Genomic DNA, 23179 nt, shown 5'->3' on the forward strand with positions numbered 1-23179 from the left:
TTGAAATTATATTGAAACATTTTGATTCTTAGTGAAGAAAGATTTGAGAAATGATTTGTTTACATTTTTTCCATATTCTCTTCCTTTTTAGGTGTTTTATTTTATTTTTCCCTGTCTCGCCAACACACGCACTCAGGCACATACACACACAGGCATTTACAAACACTTCTTTTGTCATAATTGCACTTTAAAAAACTAAGAATATATTATCTATGAAAGTGCCTGTTAGTTATTTCACAATAATCCAAAATTTTATTCTTTCTTTTGCTCCTTTTATTCTTTCTTCACCAAATAAATATTTTTACAGTATCATGTAATTAATTAATTCAGAGATGGAGAAACATTTCCCATTACATGACAAGAGGAGATGGCAATTGGACACTTTTAAAAACAATACTGACACAATATTGATGTACCAGCCTGGAATTAAACAAGAAGTGGAGGTAAATAGCACAACAAAAAAAATATTTATTCCCCTAAGTAATGTTACTGATTGTAATGATCTCGGGTGCTATTTTTGCTTGGATTATTTTGTCAATTTAATATATTTTTGAGCAAATTAAAAGATCAGAAGTAATTTTATTAGCCAAAGTAAAGAATGAGATGATGTGTTTTTTATATTGAAGGAAAAAATGAATTTTCTAGATTTGTAGAGAAGGAAAGCCCCTTGTAAATAATCAAGTTTATTTGCCTTCACTTTACAAATAAGAAAATCAGGCCAAAGGAATTACCAGTTTTTATCATTATTCCTTTGCATATATTAAGAGCAAAAGCAATTGGCTTCTGTAACAAAAGTGAAGTTTACAAGTTAGAGAGATTTACATTTAAATAATTTGTTTTATTCTGAGTGCAAATTAAAGAATATCCGAATGGCTCTGTCACTAAATATTATATAATATTAGTATGATTAATGTTATATTTAATAAGGAAAATTAAATATAGATACTTGAGAATGTTATTATCAACAGAATTAAAAGTACTTGAAAATGTCTTACAGCCCATGTTGTGTGAAAGTGTTTCTCTATAATTACCTGGAACTCTGCACCTAGTAATAGAGAAAAGGTAAGTGCCTGTGATTGGTCCCTATTCTACATACTGAGCCTATCACAACACATCTGATCTGGAAATGGGTTTATAGTAATAAATACTTTTATCAAAATGTATCCTATTAATAAAAGCCTATCTGGTCATCACGCCTTCATGCCCTGATGCCCTCACGCTGCAATAGGCAATCACCAGGGGGCTGCGTGCACAGTTGGCACGTGCAGGTGGGTGGAGCTGTGCTCACGTGAGCAGGTAGGCAGGGGCTTGATGCTGCATTCGAGGCTTGGAGGCAGGGCCTGCTGCTCCGGGAAGCGAGTCCTGGGGATCCTAAGGCTCCACAGGGCATGGAGGCGGATCCCCAGCTCTGGCCTACCTCTTTGGGACAACCTATCTAGGATTCCCGGATGGGTAGGCGGGGCCTACCTCTTTGGGGCAATCATTGTGGGGCTCCCGCACTGTGAGAGGACACAGGCGAGGCTGGGGGACCTCCCTCCCTCTGAGTGCACAAATTTCATTCACCAGGCCTCTAGTACTAAAATGAGTATTTGATTTAAAATTTATAATGATAAAGTGAATTTAATCACAAACATGTTATAAATAGATTCTATTTTCTAACAAATACTAAAATTAAAAAAGGGATGTTTGATATATGGTGATATCCTGATTTTTCCCCTGTCATTAATACTTTCCCTCCCTCAGAATGCACAAATTTCATGCACCAGGCCTCTAGTACTAAAATGAGTATTTGATTTAAAATTTATAATGATAAAATGAATTTAATCACAAACATGTTATAAATAGATTCTATTTTCTAACAAATACTAAAATTAAAAAAGGGATGTTTGATATATGGTGATATCCTGATTTTTCCCCTGTCATTAATACTAAATGCTCAAGAGTTTGGCACTATATTTCATCCTCCAATTAAACATTTTCATGTTCAAATGACAGAAACTTCAATATATTGTTACCATAGTGAACATTATTTAAAATAATTTTAAAAACTATGCATATCTAGGCAGGAGCTTTTATTCAACACCATGAATAAAAGATATACTCCTGTTTGCCAGTGAGATTTGGGGAAAGAAGATTAAAACTGCTAAAATACCTTGTTCCTTGAATACATAGCTCAAGACTAGACTATAGCTAGAAATACTTAACAGACCCTAATAAGATGGTCTTTATCTTGAAGAACTAAATAAGACATCTAGGTAAGGTTAAATTTTTCCCCAGACTCTGCGACACAAATACTGAAATATTTTAAGTAATTCTACATTTAACTGGTAACTGGCACCCACTCAAACATGAATTATTTATTTGGGTGCACAAACAGAACTAGAGCTTTTGAAAGTCCTTTGGATTTTCAAAAAATGTAGAAATGGCTCAGTATTCTTGCCTCATTTTGGTTTGGAATAGAAACTTGGGCCTTTCTGAATACACCCAGCAGCCCAAGAGAAGGCTCGCATGAGCCTGGCTTCTGGGAAGAATTGCAACAGAGTCATAAAAAATGGGCTTTGGGATTCTACAGATCTGAATCTTGGTTTGAACCCTAATTTCTTTATTAATAAGTTTTAAGATATTGGCTAAATTGTTTAATCTCGCTTAGCTTCAGTTTTCTCATCTGTTAAATGGTAACTATAACATCTAATTTAAAAGGATTTTTTTAAGGGTAAAATAAGATCATCTTATGTAGAGGGCTTCACATAGCACCAGTCATGTAGTAACTACACAATGATTTCACTCCTTCAACAAGTGCTACTATGGACCAGTAGGGTAGTCTACATAATTTGTAGGAACCCAATGAAAAATGAAAATATGGCTCCCTTGTTCAAAAAGCAGGAAAAAAAATCCCATTAAAGGTATAAAATATAGAGCCTTTTTTTCCTTCAGTGATCTATTTTTTGACATATCTCAGATTTCATTTTTGTTTTTCCAAATTATTGTTCTAAGTAAGAAAAATTAAAATTTTAAATTATCAGCATGAATTTTACTATTCATCCTTATGTAGTACAATATCAATTTTAAATGAAAATGTAAGGACATTTTATGCATATCTAGATTCACCAAAATTAATAATTTGTATATCACAGCTTGTACATGCATATCCAGGGTGGGGCAAAAATAGGTTTACAGTTGTGAGTATGCAAAGCACAGTTTATTCTTTTTTTTAAATATATTTTATTGATTTTTTACAGAGAGGAAGGGAGAGAAATAGAGAGTTAGAAACATTGATGAGAGAGAAACATCGATCAGCTGCCTCCTGCACATCCCCTACTGGGGATGTGCCCGTAACCCACGAACATGTCCTTGACCGGAGTTGAACCTGGGGCACTTCGGTCCGCAGGCCGACACTCCATCCACTGAGCCAAACCGGCCAGCGCTCATGGATCATATGGTATTTGCATTGCTCTGACTGGCTCATTTCATTTAGCATAATACTCTCCAGGTCCATCTGTGTTGTTGCAAAGAATAAGACTCTTTATTTTTTATAACTGCATAGTATTCCATTGTGAAATGTACCACAGTTTTTTATCCACTCATCTACTGATGGACACTTGGGCTGTTTCCGGATCTTGGTTATTGTAATAACACTGTTATTACATATATTCTTTCTGATTGGTGTTTTGAGGTCTTTAGGATAGTTCCTTTTTTAAATTTTTTGAGGAAACTCCATACTGTAATCCACAGTGGCTAGACCAGTCTGCATTCCCAATAACAGTGTACTAGGGTTCCCTTACCCCACATCCTCTCCAGTACTTGCTGTTTATTGATTTGTTAATAGGAACCATTCTGGCAGGTGGGAGGTGACACCTCCTTGCAGTTTTAAATTGCATCTCCCTGATGACCTTGAGCATTTTTTCATATGTCAATTGGCCATCTCTCATTGTCTTTAATTTTGCTATTTTAATTATGATGTGTCTTGGTGTGGGTCCCTTTAGGTTCATCTTAATTGGAACTCTCTTTGCTTCCTGAACTTGTATGATTTTTCCTTCACCAGTTTAGGGAAGTTTCCTATCATTTCTTCAAACAGATTTTCTATACCTTGCTCATTTTTTTCTTCTTCTGATACCCCTATGATGCAAATATTGTTACATTTCATGTTGTCCTAAAATTCCCCTAAACTCTCCTTGTTTATTTTTAAATTTTTTTTTCTTTCTGTTTCTCTCATTGGATGTTTTTTCTACCTTCTCTTCCAGATCGCTGATAAATACCTCTGCTTCATCCAGCCTGCTTTTAATTCCTTTTAGTGTATTCTTGATGTCAGATATGCTATTCTTCATTTCCAACTGGTTATTATTCATAGTTTATATGTCTCTTTTCATGCCGACGTTATTCTAACTAAATTTCTTGTATTTTCCTTTAAGGTCCTTAAAGTTCTCACCAAGTTCCATGAGCATTCTTATAACCATTACTCTGAACTGTACATCTGATAAATTGTTTGCTTCCATTTCATTTAGCTCCTTTTTTTGAAATTCTTCCTTTTCTTTTATTTGTGTTTTTTTTCTTTGTCTTCCCTTTTATTTATTTATTTTTTAATAATTTATTTATTGGTTTCAGAGAGGAAGGAAGAAGGAGAGATAGAAACATCTATGATGAGAGAGAATCATTGATCAGCTGCCTCCTACACGCACCCCACTGGAGATTGAGTCCGCAACCCAGGCATGTGCCCTTGCCTGGAATCGAACCTGGGACCCTTCAGTCCGCAGGCTGACGCTCTATCCACTGAGCCAAGCCGTCCAGGGCTCTTTGTCTTCCCTTTTAGCTGTCACTTTATGTTTGTTTCTGCATATTAAATAGAATGTCTATGACTCCCAGTCTTTGTGGGGTGGCCATATGTAGTAAGTGTCCTGCGTAAACCAGTGGTCTCATAAATTTGTTCTCCTGAGCTCAATGCTTTAGGAATGTCCCTTGTGTGGGTTATTTTGGTCCTCTCGTTCTAATAGGGTCTTGATTGTTGTTGTCTCTTTCATGGGTGGGTTCTCCCCTCAGGCTGGCTTAACCCTTACCATGTGTGAGCTATTCTGCAGTTGCTGACAGAACAAAACCAGAGGAAACAAAACAAAAGTATACAAAATACCCCAACAACAACATCAACAAAAATAACCACAAAGAGAAAGAGAAAGAGAAAAGAGAACAAGAATAATATAAGAAAAGAAAAAAAGTACGAAAAAAAGGAAGAATAAAGAATATGAAAGCAAAGACAGAAGGAGAAAAAATAAAGAATAGAAAATTAAAAGTGGTATAAGAAAAGAGGAAGGAGCTCAGCCAGTGTCGCTCAGTGGTTGAGCATCGACCCATGAACCAGGTCAGGGTTCAATTCCCGCTCAGGGCACATGCCTGGGCTGCAGGCTCAGTCCCCAGTGTGGGGCATGCAGGAGGCATGGGGCATTCTCTCTCATCATTGATGGTCCTATTTCTTGCTCCTTCTCCCTTCCTTTCAGAAATCAATAAAAACTTAAAAAAAAAGAGGAAGGAAAAAACTTGAAGAGGCTAAAAAGAAGAGAAAGAAGAAAGAACAGAAATTAAGCAAAGATAAGAAAGGAAAAAAAAAACAAAATAAGAAAAGGAAGGACTAAAATGAGAGATATAAAAGAAAAAAGAAAATAATAACAAAGTAATAAGCAGCGCAATAATTAAACATAAAAAGCAAAGTGAAGTTCTTGACAGAGTTTAGTGCCTTTGTTGTATTGTACCCCGAGAGTGACACACAGGACACAAAATCAAATCAGAGAGTCTTTTATCAATAAAGCTGGCGACTGTGAGGGAGATGCGGCTCCAAATCTCGCAGCGCTCAATCAAAGCAACAGGATGCTTAAATAGGCAAAATCACACCCGTATTCACCATTGGAATGTGGAATTAGTTTGCGAAAGCAATCGCTACAGAAGCTAAATTGAGCAAAGTTAGTTATCTTTAACAATTACCTATAATCTCGGTTCCTGGAACTGGAACTGGAGCCACCGAGTCAATGGAAAACAATTATTATGGTCTCAGTACTCGGGCACAGGAGAATAGTGTTTGTTGAGACTCAGCGGCACCTGGGCTGATGTCTCTGTCCAGGGCGTATTTTTATGGCCCCTCAGGAATGGGGAGTATTCTTATTGTTCAAGCAAGCGTTTACAGAAGCCAGAATAGCAAAATTAAAGTTAAACAGTCATTTTACCCAGGATGGATGGGGGCTAGCATACATCATTCCCCACTGGTTTTATGTATGTGAGTCAAATCATGGACTCATCTTCATTAGTGAGATGATTGTACTGCCCTCTAACTACTAGTAACTTTACAGAGTTAATTATTTTCGATATAGTTTTCTGAGGCAGTTTATCAGGCAAGGTCCAATGGTTAGAGCTAGGAACAATAGGACAAGGGGTCCTGCTGCTGCAGACAAGAGAGAAGTCAACCAGGGGGACCAATTAAACAAACTTTGGAACCAAGTTTCTGATTGTTCTCTTTTTCTTTCTCTCTCCTCTAAGTTTTGCCTTACTAAGTCCAAGCTTTCTCGTATTATTCCCGAATTATTGGCATAAAAACAGCAAGTTTCTCCAAGAGCCATGCATAATCCTCCTTGTTTCATGAAGAGAAGGTCCAGTCCTCGTCTATTCTGTAATACCACTTCTGCTAAGGAGTCTAACTGTGTCTCTAAATGGGAAAGGGAGCTCTCGAGGTATCTGATGTCTATATCCACCTGTCCACTCAGTTCCTTTAAGTTTATATCCCCTTTGATTAGAGCCGAAGCCCCAATAGCAGTTGATCCTGCAATACCCAGGCTTAATAGGAGGGGTACTAAGACAGGAGCCCTTTTGTATCGGTTTGGTGAAAGGCCCGAGTAGATGTGGGCTCTCCCTTCCTTCCCATTGTATATGAAAACCTGTGGGAGGATATAGACTAGGACACAGATTAAGGGCTCCTTGTCTTCCTCAAATAGTTCTGAGGAAGCACACTTGGTTAGACCATTTGTGCAAGCAAACCAGGTCTGCTCGGGTGCTTGGTAATAGGTAGTGAAGCTACTATTTCCCCAGTGGGTTTGATTACAGGAATCCGCATAGCGGGACTGTTGGAGGGGAAAGTTTGGCGAGAGCAGGCAGGTCCCCTGTCCCTGAAGATCCCCCAAGGTTAGTCTAGGCTGATCCCAAGAACAATTATCTGGCCCCCGGAGTTGGGGGATGTCCTGGGAAATTCCCACACCTACGTAATAGGGTGGTCTGGGGTCTAAACATAACCAACAGTCCTTCCCGATTGTGGGCTGGGAAGTATTAACAAAATGGTGCACAGCCCCCAACATTGCAAGAAGGGAGTGTTCCTGGGAAGGGCTGAGAGGTAGGGACAGGGTCCTTGACTTGGTTTCAGGACTGGGTAAGGCCTGGGGTGGTTTAACGCGTATGGGCAGGGCCAAGTCTGACGGCAGACCTATAGGCTTCATGGGCTCCGATTTGGCTCTCCTCTGGATTGTGAAGAGAGCTCCTGGGTCTACACCGGTGGCATAGATTCTTATTCCCCAGGTCCTTCTTGTTGACCAATAGAAATCCCCTCCGCTGATGACTTTTATTTCTACTGGGTTACAGGCTTCTATTTGACAAGGGCAAGAGAGGCCAGTGAGGAGCTTCTGGAAGCTTATATGAGGGTCCTTATTTTTCTGATCTCCCAAGATAGTGGAAATAGTCTCACAGCCCCAGGAAGGGCAATAAAATGCCCCTGAATCTAGGCACCCAGTACCAACCTTCCCAGAGCCAGGGCAAATATAGATTTCCATTGTCTGTAATTTTCTTTCATGGCCTACGGTGCCGCAAAACCCATTATGCCCCCCTGATCCCCGGCGGGCTAGTTGAAAGGATGGGGGTTCAGGTGAGCTGCCCCTTCCTAGTAGGGAACACAGATCAAAGATAAAGGCTACTTGTTTTCTTTCCTGTACAGTGGTATGAGCGATTACTTTCCCCGTGACCCCATTTTGGAGTTCCCAGTACCATAGTCTTGGTTTATGGGGATTCCCACTTGCACAGAACAGGAAAAAGGTTAGGACTTTGATACCCGCGAAAGTCTTATCTTTAAGGGGTCCGAGGTGGTGTCGGCGGTCCATTCTGTTTCTGCTGCCTTCAGCTGGGAGTGGTGTAGCCAGGTCTGGACACCGTCGAATTAACAGCCGTGGGCGTGCTCACGATTAACAGTGTAGGGTCCCTTCCAAGTTGGCGTGAGTCCTTGGGCAGTGAACTTTACCCACACTGAGTCCCCCAGATGGAAGGGATGTACAGGGTCCGAGGTGGGCACTGGCAGGGTGCCTCAAACAAGCTTATGGGTAGCCTCTGGGTATGCTGTAGAGCCTGTAGGGACTTGAGCAAAAAATGATTATGAATTTCAGCTTTTAATTCCTCCCTGACTTGGGGAGGATGGGGGGAGGTCTTCCATATATGATTTCAAATGGGGAGAACCCCTTTGGTATGGGGTATAACTGGCCCATAAGGGCGAAGGGAAGCAGGTTGGTCCAGTTTTCACCAGTTTCTAGGACAAATTTAGTTAGAGTCCTTTTCAGAGTTCTATTCATATATTCTACCTGCCCTGAACTCTGTGGCCGGTATGCACAATAAAGTTTCCAATCTATGCTTAGGACTTGAGCTATACTTTGAGACACTTTTGCTACAAAGGCAGGACCGTTATCTGATCCTATAATTACTGGCAGCCCAAATTTAGGTATAATTTCTTGGAGTAACTTTTTAACTGCTATAGAGTCAGTTTCTGTCCTGGTGGGGAAGGCCTCAACCCAACTTGAGAAAGTATCTATAAAAACTAGGAGGTATCTCTACCCTGATGCTGGCGTCTTGATCTCTGTGAAATCTCCCTCCCAATGTTCTCCTGGAGAGTTCCCCTGGGCCCGAATTCCCAGGGCGACTCTCTTGCCTTGGTTGGCATTAATCTGTGCACAAATAGTACATCTAGTGACTATACTTTTAATTATTTTATCTAAACCTGGTATATAGTACCTGCTTCGCAGAAGTTCAGAAGTCTTGGTGACACCTAGGTGGGTAGCCTGGTGTAACTGGGCAACTAACATCTGACCTAGAGCCTCTGGGACCAACTGTCTGTCATCTGGTAGAGTCCACCAACCACTTGGCCTTCTGGTAGCTTGCTTGTGTTCTGCAAACTCCTCTTCTTGTTTGGTGTATGAGGGGTTTTGTTGTAGGTCCAGGTCCGGTAATGTCACCAATACTTGGAGAGGCCCCACTGGTTTTGGGGCGGCTTCCCTGGCAGCCTGGTCTGCAGCTCGCTTTCCTAGAGCCTCTACTGTTTCTCCTTCTGATGTCCTTTGCAATGTACTATTGCCACTTCTTTGGGAAGCCAGATGGCCTCTAATAAAGCTAAGATTTCTTCCTTATTTTTAATGTCCTTTCCAGCTGAAGTTAGTAATCCTCTTTTCCAGTAGATGTATGTGTGCTGTGGCGAAGGCATACTGGCTGTCAGTATAAATGGTGACAGACTTCCCCTTTGCCCATCAGAGGGCCTGAATTAAGGCCAGAAGTTCAGCTTTCTGTGCTGAAGTGCCCCTATTTAAGGATTCTGACCAAATGGTGTGGTCCAGAGTGACTACCGCTGCCCCTGCATATGGGATTCCATACTGCTCATAGCTGCTCCCATCTGTAAACAGTACCTCATCTAGTGATGACAGAGAGACGTCTGTTAACTCTGGGCAAGCCACTTGAACTGCATCTGTTACCTCTATGCAGTCATGGGTAGGTTCCTCCGGGTCATCATCTGGGAGTAGGCTGGCAGGGCTGATGGCCAGCGCCTTATGGAATCGGATGCAGGGCTGGTCAAGGAGGAGATCCTGAAACTGGGTGACTCTGGTATTTGACATCCATCATTTCGGAGTGCCTTGGAGGAGGGCTTCAACAGCGTGGGGTGTTGTCAGGGCTAGCTCTTGACACAGAGTAGCTTATCTGCCTCCTTTACCAGTCGTGCCGTGGTGGCCACTGCCCGGAGACATGCAGGCCATCCTGATGCCACGGGGTCTAGTCTTTTAGACAGATAGGCCACAGGTCTCTTCCAGGGACCTAGGATTTTGGTGAGAACTCCCTTTGCAATGCCTCTTACCTCACTGATGTAGAGGTGGAAGGGCTTCGTGACATCCGGTAAGGCCAGAGTGGGTGCTGAGACGAGAGCCTTTTTTAGTCCCTCAAAGGCTTGTTATTCAATTTCTGTCCAGTCCAATGGCTGCATTCCCCCAGTGCTTGAGTATAGAGGTTTAACAATCTCTGAGAATCCCGCGATCTATAGGCGGCAGTATCCAACCCCTCCTAGGAACTCTCAAACCTGTTTCTTGGTTGTAGGCATGGGGATTTGCAAGATTGTCTCTATTCGGCTGAGGGAAAGGGTTCTTCTGCCTTTGATAATGTGGCTCATTGGCAACTTTCCTCAGTATCTGCAGCAAGTAGAAGCTCATCTACATACTGGAGCAGGGTACACTCTGGATGCTCCTGTCTGAATGTAAGTAGATCCGAGCTTAAGGCTTCATCAAACAGGGTGGGAGAGTTTTTGAAACCCTGGTCCAGGTTAGTTGTTTTGAAAATCCTCCCTCCGGGTCATTCCACTCGAAAGCAAAAAATGGGCTGACTAACTGGGGCCAGGGTCAGGGGTATACTGAAGAAAGCATCCTTTATTCCTAAGACCTTGTAAAACTGACGCTCTGGAGGCAGAAGACTTAGCAGAGTGTAAGGGTGTATATTCTCAACCCTTTTATTTATCTCCCTTAGGTCTTGTACCAGTCTGTAGTCTCTAATTCCAGGCTTCAGAACTGACATCAAGGGGGTGTTCCAAGAAGATTGGCAAGGGATTAGAAGTTCCTGCCTCCCCAAACCGGCAAATGTGTTTAGCAATTCCTTTTTTAGCTTTAAGGCCCATGGGGTACTGCCTTACTCAAGCTGGAGTGGCGGTCGCTAGCAGTTGGACCAGTACTGGAGCTTGATGGCTCACTAACTCCGGAGGGTTGTTTTCTGCCCAGACTGTGGGGAAGAGTCGCTGTAACTCCTCCAAGTAGGTAGAGGGCTCATGCTCCTCATCGGGGGCTGCCTTGGCCTTTTCTTGTAAAAGGTATTCCTTTAAGAGAGGACAGGTTAAGAGAATACAGGTAGGGGAAGAAGAGACCGGACCTTGGCTCCCTGGATCCACTGTGAGGTGGGCTTCGTTTCCCTCGAAGGAGATGGTGGCTTGTAGTTTCTTCAGGAGGTCTCGTCTGAGAAGGGAGTATTGGCACTCCGGCATGACCAGAAATGAATGTGTTACCGTATTCTTTCCAAGGTCTACAGTCCTTTTTGATGTCCAAGGGAAGAGGGCAGTCTGTCTGGTGGCTCCCTGAACTGAAGTCTTCCTGGAGATTATGGGTCCCATAGGCTCTGTCCGGACTGAATAGGCTGCCCCAGTGTCTACCAAGAAACGAACTGATTTTCCCCCTAATTGCAAGGTTACCCTGGGCTCCTGGGGGCTCAATGGGGAGGATCCCTGATCCCATCAATCTTCTTCCAAATTTAAGACCTGCAGAGTTTGTGTGCCCTTTGGCCCTCCTTCGCTAGTCTGCTAGAACATTCTCTCATCCAGTGCCCCTCTTTCTTAACATAGGCACATTGATTCTTCCCTAGCTGTTGCCTGCCTTTCTTTTTCTTCTTCCTCTACCCTTTTCCTGTGGGGCCTGTCTCTCATAGTGCTGCTACCACTACCTTTGCAATTCTTTTGTCCTGCTTCTCCTCCGGGGTGTCTCTATTGTTAAGGACTTTCTGACCTACCTCCACCAACTGTGACAGATTCATTCCTTCAAATCCTTCTAGTTTTTGGAGTTTCTTCCTAATATTGGCAGCCAACTGAGCTACAAAGGCCACATTGATCGCCCGCTGTTTTTCTGGAGACCCTGGATCCATAGGAGTGTAAACCCGGTAGGCTTCACACAGACACTCCAAAAAAGATGTGGGTGACTCTTGAGGTTCCTGAATAATTTCAGTAACCTTAGACAGATTGGTAGGTTTTCTAGTCACTGTTTTTAAACCTCCCAAGAGAACATGGTGAAAAGTGTCCAAAGAAGCCCTGCCCCTATTGGTATGGGGGTCCCATCGGGGGTGAAGGGAAGAGAAGGCTTCCTCAATCTGGTCTCAGTTTTCCTTGATTGACCCTCCTCATGGCCCGAGAATAGCCTTCCAGGCTTCTAAACGAATCCGGTCTCGTTTCTCTGAGATAAAGAGGGTGGCCAGGAGTTGCTGGCACTCATCCCAGGTTGGCTGGTGGGTGTGGAAGATAGTCTCCAGCAGACCGATCAGAGCCTGGGGTTTCTCTGAGAATGGGGGCTTTTGAGCTTTCCAATTATAGGGGTCACTCCTGGAGAACGGGACATAAACCATAAAGGGGCACCCTCCCGTTTCCCCATCCACCGGGCATGGCGCTTCTCTCAAGGGCAAGATGGCAGAGGAAACTGTTCCCTCTGGTGGGAGCCCTTCAGAGCTTCCATACTCTGAACTGCTCTGGGTATGGGGCGGTGAGAGGGAAGCGCCCTCTTGTGGCGCTTCAGCACAGGGCCGAGGTGCAGGACTGTAAGGGGGCGGGAGATCTGTTTCTTCCGGAGGCAGAGGAAGAACAGGGGGCTCTGGAGTGGGAGGCGGAGCAGGGGGTTCGGGTTTCTGGATTTTCTTAGAAACTGCCTTAGGTCTCACCACTAAGACTCGGGCCCCTACTTGCAAGGCACAATTCTTTAACCAGGATGGAGGGTTCTGGACTAAGGCCAACCATTGATCAATGTAGGGATATTGATCAGGGTGTCCCGGTTTTCTGGTGACGATGCCCCAAACCGCCTGAATTAATGAGGAATTGAAAGAGCCCATCGCCGGCCACCCTACACCAAAAGTGGGCCACTCTGATCTACAAAGTGTTTTAAGTCTCCCAGGAGAAAACCTGAAACCATAATCAGCCCCATTCACAACCCTTCCTTGAAAGGCTTTAATCATACAACCCAGGGGAGTTTTCTGAGAGCTAGGTCCACCTCCCATAAGGAGGGCTGGAGTTTTCCTGAAGTGAGAGAGAAGAGGAAAAAAAGCTAAAACTACCTGTGAGGTCTGCCAGGGGCTGTAAGTCGTCCCGGAGTCCAGCGTTGACCTGTGAAAATGAATCTTCAATCAGGGACAGTATACAGATTAGGAGGAAAGTATAGAGAGTCACATTGTCTGGGGTGAAGTCCCTTAATGATCCTTGATAAGCTTGGTCAGTAATCCATTCACTCAATCCCTCAATAGTTAAAGAGGCTGGATAGATCCACAAATGTCTTCCAAGAGGATTTGAGCGAAGCAATGAAAACGACACACAAGACACATAGGGCCCACAGACAACAAAACCAAAACCAAGAGTAAACACTGACATCTCAGCAGCAGTCCAAGGATGGAGAAGTTAGCGGTCGCATCCGACCCTTCTTCCAATCCACTAATGACCAGTCCCCGAAAACCAGGCTTACCTCCGGAGGCTTTCCTGATGACTCTGAAAAATTTTCAGGGTGCAAAAATGTCTCCTGTCCGCCTGCCAGACTTGAATGGAGATTCTCTGGGACCCTGGAACGTCTCAGGGTGAGCAACCCCTAGAGACTCCTTGACATCCGGAGGCTGCCCAGAGGAGATAGGCCACCTCCCTGCGTCCTAACCAGCACCCCAAAAAGCGCTGGGATCTCGCTGGGGCCTCCAAATATTGTATTGTACCCTGTGAGTGACACACAGGATGCAAAATCAAATCAAAGAGTCTTTTATCAATAAAGCTGGCAACTATAAGGGAGATGTGGCTCCAAATCTCGCAGTGCTGAATCAAAGCAACAGGATGCTTTAAATAGGCAAAATCTCACCTTTATTCACCGTTGGAATGCGGAATTATTTTGCAAAAGCAATCTCTACAGAAGCTAAATTGAGCAAAGTTAGTTATCTTTAAAAATTATCTATAATCTCGGTTCCTGGAACTGGAACTAGAGCCACTGAGTCAATGGAAAACAATTATTATGGTCTCAGCACTCAGGTACAGAAGTATAGTGTTTTTAGAGACTCAGCGGCACATGGGCTGATGACTCTGTCCAGGGCGTATTTTTATGGCCCCTCAGGAATGTGGAGTATTCTTATTGTTCAAGCAAGCGATTACAGAAGCCAGAATAGCAAGATTAAACTTAAACAGTCATTTTACCCAGGATGGATGGGGGCTATCAGACATCACCTTCTAGTACCATCCCTTGGATCCTGGTCTTATGTTGACTGAGGCTGTCTGTTTTGTGTGCTGGTTCTGTGTCTCCAGATAAGTACTTTGGTGCTAGCCACTGTCAGAAGCTGTCCTGTTCAAAGCTCCAAGTGATCCATAGTTTGTGGCTGCCTCTGGAGTATTCTTATTGTTCAAGCAAGCGATTACAGAAGCCAGAATAGCAAGATTAAACTTAAACAGTCATTTTACCCAGGATGGATGGGGACTATCAGACATCACCTTCTAGTATCATCCCTTGGATCCTGGTCTTACGTTGACTGAGGCTGTCTGTTTTGTGTGCTGGTTCTGTGTCTCCAGATAAGTACTTTGGTGCTAGCCACTGTCAGAAGCTGTCCTGTTCAAAGCTCCAAGTGATCCATAGTTTGTGGCTGCCTCCACAGGGCTTGGCTAACCATGGGATGGGCCAAGCTGCCCTCTAAAGCTGGCTTATTGGCACCACAGGGCCCAGGGACAGGTCAGAAAATGTAGCTAAGCACCTCAGGATCCACTTGCTCCTGCCTCCACTTGCCGGCCAGCTGTCAGACTTAGCCACTGAAAAGGCTCTTTCTGAAATGGCTTTCTGTGGATGGGGAGGATGCGACCTTTGGGTCTCCTTGAGTGGGAGGTACAGTTCAGATCTCAGGGGAGATGGTGGGTGTGTCCCCCCTCCAGAGCCACACATCTGAGTCTCTTCTGGAATATTTCTCTGGTCTTGGCAGGGTAGAGCCCCTCGTAGACAGTACAGTGGGCCTGCTGGTAGCCTGGAGCTTCTATCAGCTCTCCTGTGAAGGGGGGGCACCAATCAGATCCTCAGGAAAGTGAGGGAAATTGTCCCACCCCAAAACCAGTCACTGATTCTCCCTGAGACTTCTCAGAGACGTAGGCATATCTCTGTTCCTGCCTCCACAGCAGGGGTAGAGATCCAGGGTGGGGCAAGTGGGATTCCTGTAGGTGGAGTGAGCTGTGTCCCTGAGGATGGGATTAATTGCCTTTCCCCAGGCTACTGCTGCTGGCAGGGGATTGCACCTCCCAGGAAAAATGACTACTGGTATGAGTCATGGGACATCACACACACACAGTATGATAATGTGGCAACAAAGAAAAGAGGACAAATATTTGGAATGTTTCCTCTGCTCACATGCATGCTCCATTGTCCCCTTGTCACTTACAAAACACAAGTTCAAAGATAAAATTATAAATTTCTAGATGGTAACAGTAGAGTATTAAAGCAAGCCAAAGGCCAACTACAGTTGCACAGGTTGTGTATCCATAAAGCCAGTCCTATGGATCAGGCATGGCTTTATGTGCTGAGATATTATTCTGAATAGTATAGGCCATGTCTTCTTGTTATAGATCAATGGTTGGATGAATATACTTGATAGGGTCACTAAGAAAGTCTTTTCTGGAGTAGCAAACTACTACAAAATACACGAGGCAACAGAAAATTAACCAATCTCAGCTTGTGTGCATATCATCTGTGTAGTATCCCAAGTGAATGAAAGCCATTGTGTCCCATTTACTTAAACAACAGCCACTCTCAGTGCTAGCAAATGTGTTCTTTATCTTGTGTGACTTGTTAAGCTATTTGGGCTTCAACATCTTTATTGAGAAATTTTACTGCCAAGGCCATCATGTTAGATCTGGAACATGTCTCTTTCTATGGAGGAAAAAGATAAAGCTGCTAGGAGGTGTTGTAGCAGAATCAGGGCTTGCTTAGATCTTGTGACTCGTAGCTTGGAATTTTGATTTCTTTTCTTTTCTTTTTTTTAACTTTAGTTTAGTTTTTTTTTTTTTAAGTCCCAATTGATTTATAGATTCACAGCTAGCAGATATGAGATTTATTTATTTATTTATTTTTAAAAATATATTTTATTGATTTTTTACAGAGAGGAAGGGAGAGGGATAGAGAGCCAGACACATCGATGAGAGAGAAACACCGACCAGCCGCCTCCTGCACACCTCCCACTGGGGATGTGCCCGCAACCAAGGTACATGCCCTTGACGGGAATCAAACCCGGGACGCTTCAGTCCGCAGGCCAATGCTCTATCCACTGAGCCAAACCAGTCAGGGCTGGAATTTTGCTTTCATGTCCGAATCCCTGCAGGGATGGAATTGGTTTCCCTGCACCTGGTTTTCACTATTGGGACTTCCTTATGCCCCTTGCCAGGTCAGGCCAATCCCTGTTCACCCACCTGCCACTTCCCCTCCCGTGTTCATGTGCTCATGCAGACTTGAGATGATGATTCTTACACTTAGCTCCATCACCTTTGCTAACAGTATCCACATCCCCCTGTCTTTTGCAGTTCTAGGCTTACCTTCAGTTCCCATTTCCTCACATTAAAAACAACAACCCTCCCCTAGCTTGTATTGCTCACTGGATAGAACATTGGCCTGTGGACTGAAGGATCCCTGTTCGATTGCGATCAAGGGCACATGCCTGGGTTGCAGGCTCAATCCCCAGTAGGGAAGGCATGCAGGAGGCAGCTGATCAATGATTCATTCTCATCACTGATGTTTCTATGTCTCTCTTCCTCTCGGTCCCTCTCTGAAATCAATAAAAACAAACAAACAAAAAACCTTGGCCTTCTCCCATGATTACCTCCCTAGCCCCTATCTAACTATATGGATATAACTGTATATGTTATGTTTGGACTCTGTTCTGGACCACCTTATTACTGCCTATGCTTAAATTATGATAAGGTAGAGGGTTTCTAATAACTCTACTATAATCCTTGACAAAATATATTACTTTTTAAAGATTTTATTTTTTGATAGTATATAGACTATTCCATAGAATATATAATACAATTGATATATAATATGAGTAAAAATTTCTATTTTGGATACTTGCTATGTATCAGGTATTTTGCTAAGCACTTTTTAAGCATTATTAAATTATGCAATGTCTTGAGCCTCAATAGAATCCTATGAGGTAGATGCTATTTATCACATTGTACAGATGACCCAGAGAGATTGAAACACACACCAAAACCACAATCAGTTAAGTACAGGAAATAATACTTGATCCTGAGTGTATCTAAGACCAAAATGCATGTTCTTATCCACCAGTCTTCATGTGAGTTTCAAGATAGTCTGTCTTTCAGATTTATTAATGGTTTATATTTCTCTCTCCTCCAATAAGATTACATAACTTTTTTTCCACTATAGATTATGTGCTTTGAAAAAAAAAATCTGCTGTTAAAGTAACAGAGGGGTTAAAGTAATTATATCTAATCATATCTTTCCCGTATTATATTGAAGACACTGAAAATGAGGTCTATGTTGAAACGGACATGGACTATTTTTACTTCATACCAAGTACTTCTAAATACCAGAAACAAAAATAACTGGAGTGCATAAATATGTATGTGTTTTTCTTTAAAAAACAATTATTTTCTGTGTAGATATAAAAATATCCAGACAGTTTGAAATTAAAACAACAATTAACAAAATTAGAAATAAAGAAAACAAAAAATAGAGGTTAATGACAGAAATCAAGCACCATACCTAGTCTTATAAGCCAAGAGAAAAGGGAAGTCTGTAGCACTATATATATACATATATATATAATTTTTTGTCTCAAAATGACATATAATTAGACCAAGTGTTTTCTGATTTTAAGTCATCATGAAGGTTCAAGTAGTATATTCTTATGGTGATTAAAGGAGAAGAGCATATGTTAAATCTCAAAGAGATAAAGCATGCCCAGCATTAGGCAAGTACCTATTTGTGCATAACTTTATGTGAAGCACTTTTGTGTTGCTTGAACATACCCTCCCCGGAAATCTCGATAGCCTACCTCTATCCTAGCACTTACAGAGATTGTGCCTTTGTTTCTCCATCCTCTGGTAGATTATAAACTCCTTTAATTCAGAGATTTCTTGATTACCTTTCCTTTTGCATCTCTGTCAAATGTCTGTCTTCTAGAGGAGAGCTTTCCTGAGCACGTTTCCTAGAGCATCTTTGTTCCCACAAAGTCACCTGCTCATTCTGTTTTATTTTCTTCATGGTTCCTATCACCTGAATTTATATTGAATTAGTTCTTGGTTTTCTTGTTTATTTTCTTAATATTTTACTAAAATACAAGCTTTGAGAACAGGGAATTTGTTGGCCTTGTTCAGTAGGTTATCCTCAGCCCTGAAGACAATGGCTAACATATATTATATGCTCAAAATAAATATTGGGTCACTACATGAATAAATGTTTTTGCACCCAACTCCAGCACAAAATTTGGTACCTAACAGGTATTCTACATATGTTTCCTGAGCTGATATGGATTTCTTGAAGTATCTTACTGGTGTGGAAATTGGGCTCAAGGAGCATAAGTAATTTTCTCAAGGTCACATATTTACAAGTGAAGAGTCTAGAATAGGAACCTAGGTCTGCGCACACCGAGAGCAACACTCAACACTGTTTCAGAGAGCTGAGAGAATAGAATCCGTGCATGTTGACTTCTGGTAACTCAGTATATTCAAGGCTGAAGCTTCAACAATCGAGGATAGCTCATCTCAAATGAGTCTGACACTAGTATAGAATGAAAATCAATTCATGAGTTATTGCTTCATGTTACTAACTGAAAGGAGAGTCAAAGGTTTTACCAACCAGACAGGTGATGCAAAATTAATACTCTGTGGAAAAAGTTGAAGAACTCAAGGTGAATTTTCTTTCAAAGAAACAGCCCACTTGCCTGTGGAAGTAGGCCAAGTGGGCACCTTTTGGAAGAACTAAATTTTTTCCTTAAAAGGAGTCTTGAAACTGCTCCAGCTCTTGGAAATATGTATTTGATATAAAATGTTTCATTGCTGTATGATATAACATGGAAAATGCATTTAGTCCTGAAAAAATGTAATCACGCATATCAATAATGGAAGTGAATCGACAAGAATTAAGTTTATACGTGCCCTGTGAGATGTTTAGTTCTGTTGAAAAGTACTTTATCATGATGGTCAATCAAGACAAGTGGGCTGCAAAATGCAGCCAAAGTAGCTGAATGAATTGGCCTGCTGAGTGAGGCTTTTAGTATTGTTTACCTGAATGATAATGTTTACCAAATATACATGTTAATGATTTTTACTAAGCTTTTGTTTCTGACAGTAATTAATAACTACTGTCAGCTGCTTCTGAAAATCTGCTCCTCGTTAGACATAATAAAAAACATACATCAGCAGAGAATGACTCATGATTTCCTGGTGTGGTGTAAATAACATGCTATCGAGTCAGTCCAGCCGACTTTCAGATTTTGACTGTGCCAGTTACTAAAGGAGAGAAAGAGAGGAAGTTACCTTTCTCCGCTTTATAAAGTTGTTCTGAGAAGTAAAGAACATGATACATGTGAAGCCCAAAGTAGATGGGACTGAGTAAGTCTTCTTTAACCTGGATACAAGACCCAAAATTATGTTTCACCTGTGTCGCAAGCCATAGCACTAGCAGAGAATTTTATCTTCATTTGTATTTCTTCAAGAACATGAAATGGACCCTAATTCAGAGTTCACTGCAATGTTTGCAAAATCACCTCTTGGTTCCTCCACTAGTTTTATGTTCCCACAGCTTCTCTGATATCTTTCGCTTATTTCTCTTCATCACTCAAATTACAATAACAAGTAAAAAATATTTTTTTCTAACCCAGTTCATGTCATTACTAGATTTATTTTACTTGTGGTTGGTGTCTGCTAAATTCTAAAGGCAAGTAACCAGTTGCTTATAGGGAATTTCATTATGACAAACTCCTGCAAAATAAAATATATATTCAGCCTTCAATCCAAAAGTGGGCTGGCTCTAGGGTTGTAGGGAATTCTATTAGAAGATTGAAGAATGAGCTTATTCTGTACTACTAAAGACTGGAATACCCTTCCAGCTTGCCATATTCTTCCCAGCATCTTGAACCCAAACTCCATCATTCAAACAAGGTTGTCACAGAGAGAATTGGTAAGATCTCTTTGGGTTGCAAAGAACTCCAAGGTTGCTTAATAACTTTTGGCGATAATTTCTTTCTTCTTCAACTTTGCAGTAGAACAAGACTTGTACTCCAAGTTATGTTCTCCTTCCTCAGAATGAGAGGCTTATAGTGAACACAGGGCTAGAGGACTTGCACTCTCTTACTGATTTGTAGCTATAAATCTTAATCCATATTTACTCTGTTATACACATGTAAAACTTCCAAAAAATCAAGTCATAATGACTGTAGGTCAGAGAATCATCATGAGTCTCTTACTTAATCTCTGCCATTTCTCAGCATTCAGGATCACTTTTGCAGAATTTGGATTCCATGAGCTACTCTAACCTTGCATCTCTCCTCCTATCCCAGGCACAGTCTTCTAATAGGAAGTTGAGACTGTTAGTGGTTTCCAAGCCCGCTTGGTTTCAAACCAGAAGTGGTGGCCATGGTTCTGGGCCATCCATTTATTCAGAGGTATGGGGCAACATCCCTAAACCAACTTGAATAGCTCTGACATTGATGTCATCTCTCTATGAATTTTTTTGGTTAAAATCAAATTTCATTTCACAATTTTATAAGTGAAAATTAAAAGTTATATAATGTCACAAATATCTGTGGTTTTCTTCCTAAAAGATTCAGTCGTAGGCATTTTTCCTCCAGAATAGAAATTCCAACAATTGTATGAAACCTATATTCTTAGAAACATAACATCTCATGTTTGGAAAAGGACACATTTTCACCACAAAATTCCAACAGTTAGATGGAGGCTTTCTCTGGCTTAAATCTAGAAAGTCATGTTTTAATCTGAGACATAGCTAAGCATATTAACTAAAACTCAAACTCTCTAAGGAACCCCAAAAATGCAAAAGCTGGTTCCCAATAAGACCTACCTTTTGTCCTAGCTAATTGAAATATAATTGATATATAACATTGTGTAAGTTTAAAGTGTAAACATGATAACTTAATACACAAATATATTGTAAAATGATTATCACAATAAGGTTAGTTAATATATATATGTACATATATATATACATATACATGTATACTGCATCCATGAGTTATTTCTCTCACTGGCTTATTTCCCTTAGCATAGTAATTATAATTATTTCTTTGTGTTGTGAGAACATTTAAGATCTACCCTCTTTGCTACTTTTGGGAACATAATAGAGCATTGTTAACTATAATCAGTATGTTGTACATTAGTTCCCCAGAACTTGTTCACCTTATAACTGAAAGTTTGTGACCTTTGACCAACATTTTCCCCTACCCGCAGCCCCCAGCCCTGGCAACCACCATTCTACTCTCTTTTTCTCTAGGAGTTTGCTTACCACCCCAGTTAAGTCTCTTTCCATCACAATTTACTCCCCCTTTACCCTCTTCTACCTCCCCCCAGGCCCCTTTACCTCTGGCAATCACTATACTGCTGCCTGTGTCCATGAGTCTTTTTGTTAATTTTCTTAATTCCTTCACCCTTTCACTCATCCCCCAACCCCCTCTCCTCTGACAGCTGTCAGTCTGTTCTCTGCATCCATGAGTTTTATCTCTACATATAAGTGAAATCATATGGTACTTGTCTTTCTCTCACTGGCTTATTTCCCTTAGCATAATACTCTGCAGGTCCATCCATGAGATCCCACCTTTAAAAGAGTTGTATTTCAAGAAGCACAGTAGGGCCCTGGCCGGTTTGACTCAGTGGATAGAGCGTCAGCCTGCGGACTCAAGGGTCCCAGGTTCGATTCCAGTCAAAAGCATGTACCTTGGTTGTGGGCACATCCCCAGTAGGGGGTGTGCAGGAGGCAGCTGATCAATGTTTCTCTCTCATCGATGTTTATAACTCTCTATCCCTCTCCCTTCCTCTCTGTAAAAAATCAATAAAATATATATTAAAAAAAAAAATGAAGCACAGTGTGTGCTCTTCCTCCCAGGAGCACCCAGGCCCCTTTCCCCTCCTCATTTCTCTCCCCAATCCCCCAAGTACTTTACCCTTCCCCTTCTCTGTAACTTGTTTCCTGAGCCCATTCTTCTACCACTCATTTCTTCTACCTCTATGACTTTCTAAATAAACATTATATGTAAATAAATACTTAAATAAAATAAAAATTAAAAAGCACAATAACATCCTCAAAAGTTTTTTCCTTTGTACTTATCTTGTACCCCATCACCTGCTTCCACAAGGAAATGGTAATACCTGAGCTACAACAAAGTGTGTATATGTTCTAAGTCTATTATCTCAATATTTCATATTCTCAAAAAGCAAGATGATTTTGGCACAGCCAGGCATGGCTCAGTGGTTGAGTGTCAACCTATAAACCAAGTCACAGTTCGATTCCCATTCAGGGCACATGCCAGGTTTATGGGTTTGATCCCCAATGTGTGGCGTGTAGGAGGAAGCCATCCAATGGTTCTCTTTCAACATTGATGTTTCTTTTTTTTTTTAATATATTTTATTGATTTTTTACAGAGAGGAAGGGAGAGAGATAGAGAGTTAGAAACATAGATGAGAGAGAAATACCGATCAGCTGCCTCCTGCACATTTCCCACTGGGGATGTGCCTGCAACCCAGGTACATGCCCTTGACCGGAATCGAACCTGGGACCTTTCAGTCGGCAGGCCGACGCTCTATCCACTGAGCCAAACCGGTTTCGGCAACATTGATGTTTCTATCTCTCTCTCTCCCTTCCTATAAGAAATCAATAATGATGACTTCTAACTTCTCTCCCATCAGAACAAGTTCAAAGTCTATTGTGTTAAACTATTCAGTTCCCAAGTCTTTAATTACTCATCCTCCATGGCTCTCAATATCTTCAGTTAAGGTACAGGAAAGATTGTCACCACAAATAAAGGGAGAGTCTGTTCCTCCTCAGCCAATGATGGAATCAAAGTTCACCTCTTTGGCCTCTCCAGCCAATGTCATCAATTTTCTCTCTCTCTCTCTCTCTCTCTCTCTCTCTCTCTCTCTCTCTCTCCC

General features: G+C 41.8%; 1 protein-coding gene across 1 annotated transcript in view; it reads left to right on the forward strand.

Annotated features, from left to right (window-relative positions):
- Window positions 1–13441: 13441 nt before the first annotated feature.
- The window catches only part of MDFIC (MyoD family inhibitor domain containing), a 125355-nt gene continuing 115617 nt past the window's right edge, over window positions 13442–23179 (forward strand). Inside the window, exon 1 of the mRNA XM_006772144.1 lies at window positions 13442–13623. Within this exon, the coding sequence (XP_006772207.1) occupies window positions 13442–13623 (182 nt within the window). The remainder of the gene's footprint in view (window positions 13624–23179) is intronic.

Source organism: Myotis davidii, unplaced genomic scaffold (genome assembly GCF_000327345.1).
Source record: "Myotis davidii unplaced genomic scaffold, ASM32734v1 scaffold1063, whole genome shotgun sequence".
Classification (NCBI taxonomy): domain Eukaryota; kingdom Metazoa; phylum Chordata; class Mammalia; order Chiroptera; family Vespertilionidae; genus Myotis; species Myotis davidii.